The sequence below is a fragment of the Rana temporaria genome, chromosome 7, assembly GCF_905171775.1.
Source record: "Rana temporaria chromosome 7, aRanTem1.1, whole genome shotgun sequence".
In the NCBI taxonomy this organism is placed as follows: domain Eukaryota; kingdom Metazoa; phylum Chordata; class Amphibia; order Anura; family Ranidae; genus Rana; species Rana temporaria.
Genome location: NC_053495.1, coordinates 199,767,243 through 199,780,680, shown reverse-complemented (window position 1 = coordinate 199,780,680; position 13,438 = coordinate 199,767,243). Strand labels below are relative to the sequence as shown.

At 48.5% G+C, this 13,438-nt stretch overlaps 1 protein-coding gene across 6 annotated transcripts in view; it reads left to right on the top strand.

The window, feature by feature from the left end:
- PATJ (PATJ crumbs cell polarity complex component) overlaps window positions 1-13,194 on the top strand; it is a 328,942-nt gene extending 315,748 nt beyond the window's left edge. For 5 of the 6 annotated variants that reach the window (XM_040360805.1, XM_040360807.1, XM_040360806.1 and 2 more), the window contains 3 exons: window positions 3,762-3,859; window positions 9,246-9,372; window positions 12,362-12,610. In XM_040360805.1, the coding sequence (XP_040216739.1) occupies window positions 3,762-3,859; window positions 9,246-9,372; window positions 12,362-12,508 (372 nt within the window). In that variant the 3' untranslated portion in view covers window positions 12,509-12,610. Of the gene's footprint in view, window positions 1-3,761; window positions 3,860-9,245; window positions 9,373-12,361 lie in introns of all 6 variants that reach the window. The other variant, XM_040360804.1, reaches the window with a different exon arrangement.
- Window positions 13,195-13,438: the final 244 nt, after the last annotated feature.

The window sequence follows — 13,438 nt, the reverse complement described above, 5'->3', positions numbered from 1 at the left end:
TCCACGCTCCTCGATGTCTTCTCCCGTCCTCTCTATTAGGCCTCCAATCACAGCGCCTGTTTCAGCCAATCAGGTGACAGGTAACAGACCCAAGCACCTGATTGGCTGAGAGGCATGTCAGTGTTAGGAAAGCGATTTATTCGCTTTCCTAACACAACTCTGAGTGAACTGCAAGCGCCCAGAATGGCGCCCGCTGTTCACCATTTTGCACGCTTATTAGAGCCTACCGCTCTAATCAGGTGCTTCCAAAAAAAACAGCCGCTGTAATTCAGGTGCCCGGCGCCCGACAAGGGGCCGGACACCTGAATAGGGGGTGGCAGCGTCCACCATAGATGGATTTATGCAATGCATGAATCTATCTATGGTGATAGAGCTGTGCAGGAGAGAGGGGGCGGTGCCCGTGCACCCCCTTATGGACGCACCGCCACTGGTAATGTTACTAATCCTATTATAATATATATTGCAAACTGCAATGTAGAGGTTACTATTCCTGCCTGCCTTCCTGTCCTGGTGTGGAATGATGTCTGGACAAAAGGCGTGCATACAGAATCAGTGGGAAGTGCCCCAGTCGGGGGCCAGGGGGGGGGCACTTCATGGTTTCTTGCACTGGGGGCCTGAAGGTTATCGTTCCGCCTCTGAGATGAGCAATACATTTATTTTTCTTCCAATAAAAGAGAAGTTTCACTTTTTTTTTAGGTAGTTGTATGGTATTCGGGGAAATCTCCTAATCTTTATAGCTGCAAATAGTCTGCGTTATCCTCCTATAATCATGACAGGTGCAGAGCGGAGTCATTTTGTACCGTATCGGTGCTGTACAGTTTAGTGAAAAGTCAGGTAATTGTGTTCAGTAGGGTAGAAAGTCTTATTATCTCCACATCCAGCTCACGCTTCTCTTACTAGACACATGCTGCGTGAACACTGAAGATTAGCTTCTCCTGGGAGCTCGATGTTCTGCTCCTGCGTCTCCCCTCCGCTGCTTAATCCATCAGTCACAGATGTTCTGGGCAGATAATGGTGGATACTGAGATTCAGGTGTCACAAATGTCTGGAAAGGGACATACGTTACCTACAGAAAACCTGCCAAAGCTGCCATGTGCCTAGGACAGTGATGGGATGCTAATGGACAATACGCTCCAATATTGGTGCTTTACTACTCACTCCGTTTAGGAATTACCATTCCCAGAACAATTTATCTGACAACGTACAGTATATGGCCAAAAGTTTGTGGATACCTATTCATCACACCTACATGAGTTTGGTGGACATCTCAATGCAAAATCATTGGCATTAATATGAAGTTGGCCCTCCTTTGCAACTATAACAGTGTCCACTATTCTGGGAAGGCTTTCTACAATATTTTGGAGAGTGTTTGTGGGAATTTGTCCCCATTGATCCAAATAAAAAAAAAAAAAAAAAGCATAGAAAGGTGTTGGATGAGAAGATCTGGGTTACAATAGGTGTTCAATTCACCCCAAAGGTATTCAGTAAGGTTGAGGTGAGGGCTCTGTGCAGGACACAAGTTCCTCCAAGATCTGGGTTACAATAGGTGTTCAATTCACCCCAAAGGTATTCAGTAAGGTTGAGGTCAGGGCTCTGTGCAGGACACTCAAGTTCCTCCAAGATCTGGGTTACAATAGACTTTCAATTCATCCCAAAGGTTTTCAGTAAGGTTGAGGTCAGGCTCTGTGCAGGACACAAGTTCCTCCACGATCTGGTTCTAGCAAAAACCGCCAAATCCCCCCACCTAGCACAAATCGTTTACCTCCACACTCCCTTCCAACACAAATCCCCCTGAATCATTACTCCTAGCATCCCTTACCCCCCAAGTTCCCCCTGCCCAACACAAATAACTGCCCCACTCAATTTCCTTGCAATGCCCCCTCACCTCACATGATACCACAGTGCCCAGGGCAGCCACCCCTTCTCCCAGCCCTGCATAGACAGGTCTACTTTTTTTTTTTGTCCCACAGTCCCCATTACTTATTTGGGTGTTGCAGAAGCTTCTCTCTATTATACTTTACAAGTTTAAATACAGAAGTGAAAGTGTTCTTCCCTTTCCATCTTGTTCTTGGGCAATAAATGTTTTATTACTGTTCTCTTCAAAAAATCCACTTTATTTCTAATGATATGCGGCTCAATATCACCGGCCTCACGGTACGGACTGGCGAGGCGAGGGATACGGAAATGAAAAATGTCTGAGATCCGTCAGCTGGAACGTGTTATTTTATTTACTGCTGTTTTGTACTCTGGTACAGTTCTCTACAGCAGCCTTTTTCAACCAGGGTGCCCAGGAACCCTGGAGGGCCTTGAGGTATCTTCAGGTGTGCCTTGGCAAAATGCCCAAAAATTGTATACAAGCCTGTCTATTAGGGAGACCATGTGTCCCGGATTGCCCGGGACAGTCCGGCATTTTGCAGGTCTGTCCCGGGCACCTTCATTCCAGGACAATACAGTGTCCCGGAATGAAACTGACACATCCACCTGATGAGCCGACAATGGAAATGGTCTCTTTCCCAGGGTGTTTGCCCCGCCCATCCAGGGCGCAGTAAAAGCTGGTTGTTAAGAAGTGGGGCTGGGAAGCCAGCGTCCTTATTAACTGATGAGTCATTAGCTGTCAATGGGCTTCCCTGCTGACAGCTTAATAAAAAAAAATGCTGCCAATAAAAAAAAAAAGTAAAACAAAATAAATGGAGACCCTTGGTGGCTTCCAGATGCTGATAAGCACTCTGCCTGCATGCCACCACAACCACTGGCCAGGGTAAGATGGGGACAAGGTGCTTTGGGGTGGGGGGGGGGGGGGGTAGAGACCGGGGGTCTGGTATGGACTGGGGGGGGGGGGGGTTTCAACAGCCGGGTGCCAGAAATTGCAACTGTGAGTCAATTTAAATGTGATTTGCCCCTTTTTTTTGCTGCAGCATGTTCTATACATGGTACACATGCGCCACTTTACAGGCAGACTAAGGGGACCCCCCAGTCACTATATTTAGAGGAATTGTTCATTTTTATTGTTGCACTTTAAACATCATTATAATCACTGCTCCTGGAAAAACGATCATTTTTAAAAACATTTTTTGCATTGATGCATGTCCCCCAAGGCCGTACCCGGACCCCCATACTCCTATTATGACCAATTACTTGCATATAAGCCTTTAAAATTGGCAATTTTTTGTGAAGTAGGGGGGAGTCCCTGAATGGCAGTTTGGAAATGTGGTCGCCCTACTGCCTATTGGTTACACAAAGCCACAGATTTGTATTCACCATTACAATCTTCTTTTCTATTGGAAGAAATAATCACCTTTTAACGTTGGGTGTCCTACATGTGTGGATGTTGCTGCAGTATGTAAAACTATTAAAATATTTCTTTACATTTTTAGAATGGGGTGCCTTGATCAGGGGCGAGACCCGTCCATTTGGGGCGCCTGGGTGCCGCCCCCTCTCTCCTCGCCACCCTCTATATGCAATGGATAGATTCATGCAAACCTATAACCCTCATGTGGTAACAGGGTCTCTTTAAGAGATGTTGGTTAAGCCATCGCTTTTTTATTACAGGCCTCTGTTCTCCTGGGGAAAGTGCAATAATATGGCCCATTCCTCTTCTGAACAATTTAATTAAACAGATTGTTTCCTCTCTGTATGGAGTGAGAGCGATTGTTTGTTTTATTTATTCTGCTCAGGAAGGATGGAGGGGGGAGGGGGCATGCGCAGGTAAATGGGATTGCAGTGTTGCACTGTCGAGCTTTTATGTGCCTTTTATGTTCTAGGTTGTAGCGGATACGAATATAAGTGCCATCGCCAGTCAACTGGAGAGCATGTCGCTGAGCCAGAGCATGACTTCTGAGCACCCGAGCGAAGAGGCGGAGTGAGTAGACGGCGTAAATCTTTGCAGAGCATGCAGCGGGCAATGGGTCTACATAGGAGCGCCCCATCCTCACTGGGGAACCTGTACTTAGATATACAGTATGCTTTATATGGAAACCATGATTGCTGATCTCTAGTGACTGACCTGGGGGGAAAAATGCAGATCAGCAGTTCTGAGTCTGTCCTGGCTTTAGCGATAAGGGGCTAGATTCAGATAGCCCTGCGTAATGTTGCGTAATGTTGTGCGGGAGCAACGTATCTCCGATACGTTACGCCGCCGTAAATTAGGGTGCAAGTTCCGTATTCAGAAAGAACTTGCGCCCTAAGTTACTGCAGCGTGACGTATGTGCTCCAGCGTAAGCCCGCCTAATTCAAATTTGGATGATGTGGGCGTGTTTTATTCAAATTTAGTGTGAACCCACGTATTTGACGTTTTTTACGAACGGCGCATGCGCCGTTCGTGAAAGAATCCCAGTGCGCATGCTCGAAATTACGGCGCAAATCGTCAATGCTTTAGACGTGAACGTAACTTATGTACAGCCCTATTCGCAAACGACGTAAAAATTTCAAAATTCGACGTCCATACTTAACATTGCGTACACCTCATATAGCAGGAGTAACCTTACGCCGGAAAAAGCCTAATGTAAACGACGTAAAAAAACGCGCCGGGTGTACGTATGTACGTTTTGTGAATCGGCGTATCTACCTAATTAGCATATTCCTTGCGTAAATCGACAAAAGCGCCACCTAGCGGCCAACGTAAAATTGCAACTAAGATACGACGGCGTAAGAGACTTACGCCGGTCGGATCTTAGTCAAATTTATGCGTAACTGATTCTAAGAATCAGGCGCATAGATACGACGCCGCAACTCAGAGATACGACGGCGTATCTGGAGATACGCCGTTGTATCTCATACCTGAATCTAGCCCCTAGTCGGGTAATTAAAGCCTAACTCTGGGTGCAGCCCCCTCCCCCACCAGCTGACCCTACCCCCCACCCCACTTCACCTCTGTATATTATGCCGTCTCTTTTATTGCAATACACTTACATTTCTCAGTCTTCATCCCGTTCAAAAGCAGAGGTGTAGCTTGAATATTGTGGACCCTGATGAAAAAGTTGACTTGGGAGCCCCCCCCTCCACTACCATCCTTTGCTTCCAGTGCAGGCAGGGCTGGTGCAAGGATTTTTGGCACCCTAGGCGTAACCTCATTTTGTCACCCCCCTTGGCTCCATTCCTGACCCCACCCCCTTTTTATCAAATGCAGCCTCACCAGCGCCCATCAATACAACCTACCAGTGCCCATCAATTAATGTTTGCTTGCTTCCATTTTTTCGGTAGTCGGGACACAGTCCTCCACCGCCGCTTTGCCTCTGACACTATGTGTAAACGGAGCGGTGGGTGCCTGCTGATGTTGAGACTTGGTTGCAGAGTGAAAAGAGTAGGAACACCAGTGCCCGGGCGCCCCCTAGGCAGCAGTGCGCCCTAGGCGGCTTCCTAGTTTGCCTAGTGGTATCACTGGCCCTGAGTGCAAACTTGCCCCCATCACTTTGTGTAGGTAAAACTCAAAGCTCAGAGGGCCCGCAACAGGCCTGGTGGGCCCCTGTCTGGCTGACCTGGGCCCTCTGAGTCTACTGAATTACCTACGCAAGGTTACATGGCAAGCGCTTTTCCCCAGTGACAGTGTAAAACAGGGATAGGTAACCCTTGAGAGGTGGAGATCTACCTGAACAACATGAGAGATCAAAGATCACTGGGGGGGGGGGGGTAAAGCGCCCCCTCTTTCTTTTCTTTTCTTTTACGAAATTAACTAGCAAGGCCTAACTAAATGGTAAGGAACATTTAGAAAAATATAATACAAACAAAAGATCCCTGTAAAAATATAAACTTAGTCTACATTAAAAGTGGACAGTATCAGTAGGGCAGTGAATGCCCCTTTGGGGGCTTTGGTGTAATATCTGGGGTCTAGACAGATCCATGATGTTTAACTTTTCAGACAGAGAAAGGGACTGAGGACAGAGATCCCCCCGGTCCCTTGCTCTGCAGCCTCGGCTGCACCGGACAGTGAATGAACGTGAAGTGATCTGTGGTAAACAGCTTCTTGGTCATTCACAAACTGAAACATGGTAAACAGTTTACTATGCTTCAGTTATGAGTGGACACAATAAATTATTGCTACCGTTCACTTCCTGTGAAAGGGCCCAGTAAATTACCAGCCCCTTCCACCGCTCTCTATCCTAAAAGCATACTCTGCAGCAACCGGCAGGAGGGGAGGGAGTCGGCAGCGCTGTGGGAGGGGGCCAGGGGAGCACACGGGGGGGGGGGGGGGGGGCCTGAGCAGCAAGAGGAACAGGGACAGGAGAGACGGCAAGGCAAGCATTTACAAGAAGCGATCAGCTGTATAAACCTACAGCAGCTGAAAGCCCGCTTCTCCTCCTTCTCCTGTCGTTGTTCAACTGCTGCAGGAAAATACAGCTGATCGGTTCTAGTAAATTCTGCCCCTGCCGCACCTCCTGTCCCTGTTCCTCTTGCTGCCCAGGCCCCTTGGAGCATGAGCGCCCTGCGACCCCTTTTGCTATGCTTGTGGTCCAATGATGACACATACGGGCCTATCCCTTTTCAGTCTTCTCCTGGTGGTGAGTGGTCCTCCAGGTGATGATGATGTCAGCGCCACTGTCTGCATCAATAAATATACAGTGAATGAAGGGGGCCCTGCTGACATGCCCTCAGTGGCGGGCCCATGACCTCCCTGACCTAGATTCAAGAAGCAATTGCGTCTGCGTAACCATAGTTACGCAGCACAATTGCTTACTTGCGCCGGCGTTACGAATGCTCCTGATTCAGGAACCTCGTTACGCCGACGGCAGCCTAAGAAATGACTGGCATAGGCCTCCTTATGCCGTCATATCGTAGGCTGCATTCTTACGTTGGCCGCTAGGGGGCGTTCCCGTTGTGGTCAGCGTATAGTATTCAAATTGCATACTAACGCCGATTCACAACCCTATGCGAGCCCTGCGTAGGCAGTTTACGTCGTTTTCGTACGTCGGGTTTCGCGTAAGGCTGCACATGCTAAAAGCAGGGGCAGCCAATGCTAAGTATACCCGTCGTTCCCGCGTCGCGAAGTTTAAATTTTACGTCGTTTGCGTAAGTGAATCGTGAATGGCGCTGGATGCCATTCACGTTCAAGCAAATGACGTCCTTGCGACATCATTTACCGCAATGCACGTCGGGAAAGTTTCCCGATGGAGCATGCGCACTACGCTCGGCGCGGGAACGCGCCTAATTTAAATGATCCACGCCCCCTATGGGATCATTTAAATTGCGCGCGCTTACGCCGGGCAGTTTTCCGGTGCGCACACACGCAATTTACGGAGCTACTGCTCCGTGAATCCCGCGTAGCGCAGGAAATTTACAGAGGCGCAGCGGCAAAGCGGTGCGCTGCGCCTCCGTAAAAAAGGGGCAAAGCTACCTGAATCTGGGCCCCTGTCTATTGTCCTCGGTCTTCTAGGTTTAGTGAGGTTGGGTGACATCTTGTGGCAGAAAAGAAGTACTGCGGATGACAGCTGCAGCTTAAAGGTGATTTTTTTGCAGCCAGAATATTTTTTTTTATGATTTTAAATAGTAGTTAGGCTTTATGCATTTTCAGGAGAATATTAGCAATGGCTAGCCTTTGGATTTCTCTCGAATTTCCTTTTAATAGCCATTTTGATTTTTGCTTTCATGATAGAAAATGTATATGGAGTTAAATAGAAAACTCTCTCTCCGTATATCTGATTTGTGCTTTCTGACAGTAAACATTTCTAAAGGGAATCTAAACTGTAATTTATTATATAATCAGTCAGTGTGAATTGTTATCTCTAACATTCATGTATAATTATATTGGATGTGACTTTCCCAAGTTTTATTCCTGTTCCATATATTAAGTTCATATATATCTCTTTAACAGCAAATTCGATTTTTGTTTGTTGCTTAACTGTGAGCTGGAGTTTGATTAGCCTTTAAAATCCTGCAGGGATGGTGAGAACCCCTCATAATGGGAACAGCAGGTGTACAGCCCTGGGAACTCAGCACAGGGATGGTGGAAACCCCTCATAATGGGCACAGCAGGTGTACAGCCCTGGGAACTCAGCACAGGGATGGTGGGAATTCTTTAAAATTGATACAGCAGGTGTGCAGACCTGAGAACTCGGCACAGGGTTGGCGGGAACTCTTTATAATGGATACAGCAGGTGTACAGACCTGGGAACTCGGCACAGGGATGGTGGGAACCCCTCATAATGGGCACAGCAGTGTATAGCCCTGGGAACTTGGCACAGGGATGGTGGGAACCCATCATAATGGGCACAGCAGGTGTACAGACCTGGGAACTCAGCACAGGGATGGTGGAAACCCATCATAATGGGGACAGCACAGGGATGGTGAGAACCCCTCATAATGGGCACAGCAGGTGTACAGACCCGGGAACTCAGCACAGGGATGGTGGGAACCCCTCATAATGGGCACAGCAGTGTACAGCCCTGGGAACTCAGCACAGGGATGGTGGGAACCCATCATACTGGGCACAGCAGGTGTACAGCCCTGGGTACTCGGCACAGGGATGGTGGGAACCCATCATAACGGGCACAGCACAGGGATGGTGGGAACCCATCATAATGGGCACAGCAGGTGTACAGACCCGGGAACTCGGCACAGGGATGGTGGGAACTCCTCAAAATGGGCACAGCAGGTGTACAGACCCGGGAACTCGGCACAGGGATGGTGGGAACTCCTCATAATGGGCACAGCAGGTGTACAGACCCGGGAACTCGGCACAGGGATGGTGGGAACCCATCATAATGGGCACAGCAGGTGTACAGACCCGGGAACTCAGCACAGGGATGGTGGGAACTCCTCATAATGGGCACAGCGGGTGTACAGACCCGGGAACTCAGCACAGGGATGGTGGGGACCCCTCATAATGGGCACAGCGGGTGTACAGACCCGGGAACTCGGCACAGGGATGGTGGGGACCCCTCATAATGGGCACAGCGGGTGTACAGACCCTGGAACTCAGCACAGGGATGGTGGGAACCCCTCATAATGGGCACAGCAGGTGTACAGACCCGGGAACTCAGCACAGGGATGGTGGGAACCCCTCATAATGGGCACAGCAGGTGTAAAGCCCTGGGTACTCGGCACAGGGATGGTGGGAACCCCTCATAATGGGCACAGCAGGTGTACAGACCCGGGTACTCGGCACAGGGATGGTGGGAATGCCTCATTATGGATAAAGTGGACAAGATACTAGTTTTGGGTGGACTTACCATCTGCAGAAGAAAGGTACATGACCTCTTGTCAGGCATTTTCCTGCAGGTGTAATGATTCATTCATTCTATGTTGTCACTCAGCAGATCCCCCGTGCCAAAGATCATTCTCCTGGAGAAAGGAGCGGATGGGCTCGGGTTTAGCATCGTCGGAGGGTACGGAAGCCCTCATGGAGATCTGCCAATCTATGTCAAGACTGTATTTTCCAAGGTGAGGTTTTAATTTTTTATACATCTACAGATGTGAGATGTTATAGAGGGTCAGCGGAGATACACTGAGAGCTGCCGGGGGTCTGTCTGCACAAAATATTCCGTTCACTTCCTCATACACAGAATGTACAGATATGCCCCCCCCCCCCCGCTGCTTTGTGCAATCGTATGCATATGATCAGGGCCGCCATCAGGGGGGTACAGGCAGTACACCTGTAAGGGGCCCGGAGGTCCCCAGGAGCCCGGATGGCAACCCCCTTTATTATTATTATATATATATATATATATAAACTATATCATTATTATTATTATTACTATTATTATTAAAGGACCCAGAGGTCCCCAGGGCTCAAAGGGCTCAGAGGTTTATTTTTTTTATTTTTGTTTATATATATTTTTTTTTTATTAAAGGGCCTGGAGATTTCTTTTTTTAATTGTTATTAAAGGGCCCACAGGTCCCGGATGGCAACCTCCCTTTTTTTGTAATTTCTTTTCATAAAAAAAATATATTAAAGGGCCCAGAGGTCCCCAGGGCCCCAGATGTCAACCCCCCTTTAAAAAAAAAAATATATATATATATATATATATATATATATAATTTTTATATATATATTTTTTATTTCTTTTTTTCTTTTTATTAATGAGCCCAGAGGGCCCCGGATGGCTACCCCCCTTTTTTTATATATATTTTTCTTTATTTCTTCTTTTTTTGTAAAGGGCCCCCTCCCCCCCGCTTCTCAATTCATGGCAGCCCCCCCACTTCTCTGCCCCAGGGGGCCCATGCCCGAAGCTGTGTAAGGGGCCCCATAATTCCTGATGGCGGCCCTGCATATGATAAAGAAACACAATTCAAAATTTCCTAAAAATCCCCAAATTTTGCCAAAAAAGCGAAGGAATAGCAAGTAAAGGACCAGCGCAACTAATTGTGAACCTGTCCGCTATCTGTCCAGACCGGCCAGAAACAAGAACTGATGTGAAGACAGCTGCAGCTTGTCATACAGGGACCGGGGGGCCACCGAGTGTTTCCTTCACACTGAGGGAATTAATCACGAATGTCAGAGATCGGTATTCAGAACAGCAACTCAATACAAATTTGCAATTCTAAGCTCCCGCTCTTATTTTGAGCGATTCACGACTCAGTAACCTGGAATTGCCTCCAGCATTATTATTGAGTTAGGAAAACATCACTGTAAGAATTGGCAAGGGTGTCACGCAAACATACAGGATCGGGTAAAATGAAGATTTCGCCAATACTTAAAGCGGAGGTCCACACAAAAATGTAACCCTCCCCCACCCCCCTCCGGTGTCACATTTGGCATTTTTCAGGGGGGGGGGGGGGAGCAGATACCTGTATAATACAGGAATTTGCACCCACTTCCGGGCATAGATTCTGCGGGGGTCTATGTTACCCCCCCCCCCCTGCTGTCTTCTGGGAGACACACTGGTCCCAGAAGACCGCAGCGACCATTTGGATTGCACAGTAGGGAACCAGGCAGAGAAGCCGCAAGACTCCTGATTCCCTTACCGAAGATGGCTGTGGCAGCACCCGAGAGCTGAGGGAGAAGATCGGCTTTGGGTGCTGACATCACGGGCGCCCAGGACAGGTAAGTGTCCATATTTTAAAAGTCAGCAGCTGCAGTATTTGTAGCTGCTGACTTTAAAAAAAGCGGCTGTTACCAACCGGGGTTCATTGGAACCTTCGGGTTCCATCAGAGATTGTTAGGGGGTTCCTTGAGCTGTGGCTGATTGAGCTCCCATTTGATGATGATGCTGCTGTGGTTCGGGGTCCATCGCTATTTGGGGGAGCCAGTGCCATGACACTGAGATCCTTTCAGCTGTCTATAAAGGTGGCATTTGCACCCCCACTGTAAGGGGGGCACACCGCCTGCATTTGGGAACAGAGGCTGTCTCCATACAGACGCCTTTGTCCTAATTAGGTTAAAATTTGTTAATAGCGCCATGAAAAAAGCCATTGACGCTAGTTCTAGAACAGGACCAGGTAAAAACATGATACGGAGCTAGCAAAAATACATCTAAAATACCTATAGATAGTATACATCAGGGGTCTCCAAACTACGGCCCTCCAGTTGTTCAGGAGCTACAAGTCCCACCATGCCTAGTCATGTCAGACAATGCCTCATGGGACGTGTAGTTCGGTAACAGCTGGAGGGCCGTAGTTTGGAGATCCCTGGTATACATCATGGGTGCTCAACCCCCGGCCCTCCAGCAGTTGTGGAACTACAAGTCCCATGAGGCATTGCAAGGCTGACAGTTACAAGCATGACTCCCAAAGTCAGAGGCATGATGGGGCATGTGGTTCCGCAACAGCTGGAGGTCCACGGGTTTAGCACCCATGGGATACATTAAGATTTTTTTTTTTCAGAAGCAGAACTTCACCTAAGAGGGAAAGTTACACCCCCCCCCCCCCCCATCATAATTGAAATGTTTTTTTTTAGTAGGGAGGGTTAGCCGGCACCTAATTTTGACAAGTATCCGCTCCCCACTTCTACTCCCCCCCTCCTCCTCCCTGCTCACGACCTCTTGGGACATGTAACAGGTTCCAGGAGGCTGCGGAGCCATTCAGTTAGCGCAGAACATCTGGCGCATGCGTGGTTGGGAGCTGACTCTGAAGGTCCTCTTTACCGGAGACAAGAGTGTAATTTTTGGAATTTCGCTGTCGCACTTGCAGCAGTCATGTGTGTTCTACTTGCCTCAGCAGGGGTCTCAAACTGGCGTCCCTCCAGCTGTTGTAGAACTACATTTCCCATGAGGCATTGCAAGGCTGACCGTTACAAGCATAACTCCCATAGGCATGATGGGACTTGTAGTTCAGCAACAGCTGGAGGGCCGCCAAGTTTGAGACTCCTGCATCTATAGTGATACTGCAGATGAAATTCAATATTTCTAAAACGTATTTCTCTGGAAATCTTCTTCTCCTATTTAAATATTTAAAGCCTTGACGTCTTCTCTTATTAACATTGCTTCCCTAGGGAGCTGCTGCGGTTGACGGCAGATTGAAACGTGGAGACCAGATCCTGGCGGTTAATGATGAGAGCCTAGAAGGCGTCACGCATGAAGAGGCGGTGGCCATCCTAAAGCGGCAGAAAGGCAACGTCACTTTAACCGTGTTATCGTAACGGCGAGCCGCGGTGAAATGGGCTGCGGAGAGACATCAGAACTTGGTTGTATGGGACTGCTGCGGTGGCGTTACAGACCTGCGCTGCTGTTGGGGGGGGGGGGGGGGGGCAGACTGGGAAAGTGACCACTTGTGAATTATGTGGGGACTGAACAGTTCCCCCCCCCTATTAGTGCAATATATCACCACTGTGCAAAGCATGCTGGGACTTGTAGTTCCCCAGCAGCTTGAGAACTGCAAGTCTGTGTCTCCTCCTTTACCGTATAATTTCTCCATCTGACTTCGGTGTACAATATAAAGCACATGAAACGCGTCGTCACCTTATTACCTTAATAGCTGATAAGTCTTCCAGCCATGTTATGTAACATTGCGCATTCCTTCCCACCACGTTCCGCACGTTCCGATTCTCATCTTTTCCTATTTTGTTTTGTTCCTTGAAGTCCAATTTAGTCATTTTTAGCTGTGTAGGTCATTATTCATCAGCCAAAATATCCAGCTATTAGGCCCCTTTCACACTGGGGCGGGAGGTGCGTTGGCGGTAAAGCACCGTTATTTTTAGCGGCGTTTTACCGTCAATTTCACTGCCCTATTCAGCCGCTTGCGGGGCGCTTTTACCCCCTGCTTGCAGCCGAGAAAGGGTTAAAACCGCTGCAGAGGCGCTTTGCCGGTGGTATAGCCGCAGTGCCCCATTGAGGGCCCCGAGGGCTTTCACACTGGAGAGACAGCAGCGGCTGTTTCAGGGCGCTTTGCAGGCGCTATTTCTTGCGCCTGCAAAGCGCCCCAGTGTGAAAGGGGTCTTAGGGCCAGTAGGGAGATTTGGTTCACCCCTGTGTATCATCTGAGGCTGTTCACTTCACTGGGTGTATGTGGGGGTTTACATCCACTTTAATGTAATGGGCTGCGCACACCTATGGGTGCAATAACCAAGAAC